This window comes from Asparagus officinalis, chromosome 7 (genome assembly GCF_001876935.1).
Source record: "Asparagus officinalis chromosome 7, Aspof.V1, whole genome shotgun sequence".
NCBI lineage: Eukaryota > Viridiplantae > Streptophyta > Magnoliopsida > Asparagales > Asparagaceae > Asparagus > Asparagus officinalis.
Genome location: NC_033800.1, coordinates 9,079,565 through 9,081,603, shown reverse-complemented (window position 1 = coordinate 9,081,603; position 2,039 = coordinate 9,079,565). Strand labels below are relative to the sequence as shown.

The 2,039-nt window shown below is 36.2% G+C and overlaps 1 protein-coding gene across 1 annotated transcript; it reads left to right on the top strand.

Moving 5' to 3' along the window:
* On the top strand, nucleotides 487–1,044 carry LOC109846660. Its single transcript, XM_020415901.1, has one exon. It carries the CDS (start codon nucleotides 487–489, stop codon nucleotides 1,042–1,044), a length of 558 nt encoding a protein of 185 aa, XP_020271490.1.

Below are 2,039 nucleotides of genomic sequence, written 5' to 3'. Positions count from 1 at the left end.
TATATAGACTTTAGTTCTTCCTTTTGAACTTCCCTCAATTTGCATTTCTTGCGAACAATCAACTTTAATTACTTTCAATGATCACTCATATATTGCCTTCTTTTATTCAATTATAAGTCTAATGTTTCAATTCAAGATCTCTCTTACATTCCACCAATCTATGCACAAGGACAGTTAGAATTAATTTTCCTTAACCATTATATACTTTTCTTGCAGTTTTGACCTTTAACTAAGGTTAACCTCTTTGATCCTTGGAAATCAACATAACAAGGAGTTAATAATTAAGCAATTAAAGTTAAAAAAAAAGGTTTGATTAATAGTCATTATCTTCATGCATCCTGAACAATTTCTCTCCTCATTGTCACAGGCGATGGCCAACAATCAAGCAGCACTAATGGAACAGGTTATGCTATCCTCAACCTCAAATAAATCCGACCAAAGCCAAGAAAGGAAACCAAGCAGGCCACACCCTGAGCAATCCCTGAAATGCCCTCGCTGCGACTCAACCAACACCAAGTTCTGCTACTACAACAACTACAGCCTGTCCCAGCCCCGCTACTTCTGCAAGGGCTGCCGTGCCGCAAGAACAAGAGATCCTCCTCGTCGTCGAAAAAACCTGAAAGTACCCCTCAAGCCCTAACCGCATCCAGTTCGATGACCAGTAATCCTTTGCTCTCTTATGCTGCGCCTAGTCATGACCTCACTCTTGCTCCTTTACTTTTGGGCCCAAACCCTAACCCTAACCCTAATTTTCTGGATATTTTGAGAAGTGGGTTTCTTGATTCTGCAAACCCCGAAGGGTTTAGCAATCTGTGTAGCTATGGGTTTGATGGGGGTTTGGGTTTGAGCTCAACAGCGACGACGACCACAACTACTGCTGTATCAGAGACAGGAGATCATGACAACAAGATGATGATGATGGGGCATCAATGGCAGCTTAATGATGCCAATAATGGTAATGTGGGGGTTGATTCTGCAAGAGATTATTGGAGTGGAGGTGGTGGGTATAATTGGCAGGGGATCATTAACAGTTCTTTGATGTAGAGGTAGGTATAGTTAGGTTTATATATAATTATGCTTATTACTATTGCATGGTGCATGGTGTTTTATGATTTTCATTTTGTATCATTTTGTTTAGTTCTGGTTTGTTTTTATGAAAATGTTGCAGTAAATTACGGAACATTTTATACATGAATATGGTTTCTGGGAAATGGGAGGAATATTGATGGTGCATTACTTTGTGAATTCAGCCTAATCATGTTTTAATGTACATGATTTTATTGTTCCAACACGGTGATGTTTATGATTTTGGGTATATTTGGATACATTTGAGTTGTCTTTCTTCTCTATTAATGAACTAATCATAATTTACTCCATAGAGAATTCAACAAGTTTTAGCTTTTTGTGTGTTTGATATAACGTTGTTTCATCCTACCTAGGATGAATACTGAAAAATATACATGATATTTATAGTTGATACATAATATTGTAATCATATGGTTGAAATTTTCAAAACATAATTCCATTCAATGAGGAAGGGAAGGAATTGTTGGAAGGATGAGTATACAAATTGATGTTCTATTTCGTTGATTATAAATCTCTCTCCTTGTTTTAGAAATATGGGAGTTTTTGTATATATGTTCATATTCATATATATATTTGCAAGTAAAAGTGGGAGGGTTGATCATCTATTTTTTGAGTGCTCCTTCTCCAAGGAAGTATGGAATCAAATCATAGATTGACTTCATTTCAAATGGAGATCATGTTCTTGGAATTTTCCTCTTGAACTGGTATTGTACAAAGTTAAGAAAGAAAGGCATAAAACAAAATATCAAGAGATCAACTTTATCAGCTACTATATATCATCTATGGTATGAGCGGAATATGAGGATTTTTCAGAAGAGTTTCAAGTCTGGGGAGAGTCTGGTTAAGAGAATCAAAGTCGACATTCTAACTATATGCCTAAACTCTCCAAACATTGCTAGAAGTATAGATGATTGGATTAGTTCATTTTAAGTTTGTATAGGCATTGAAGTTTC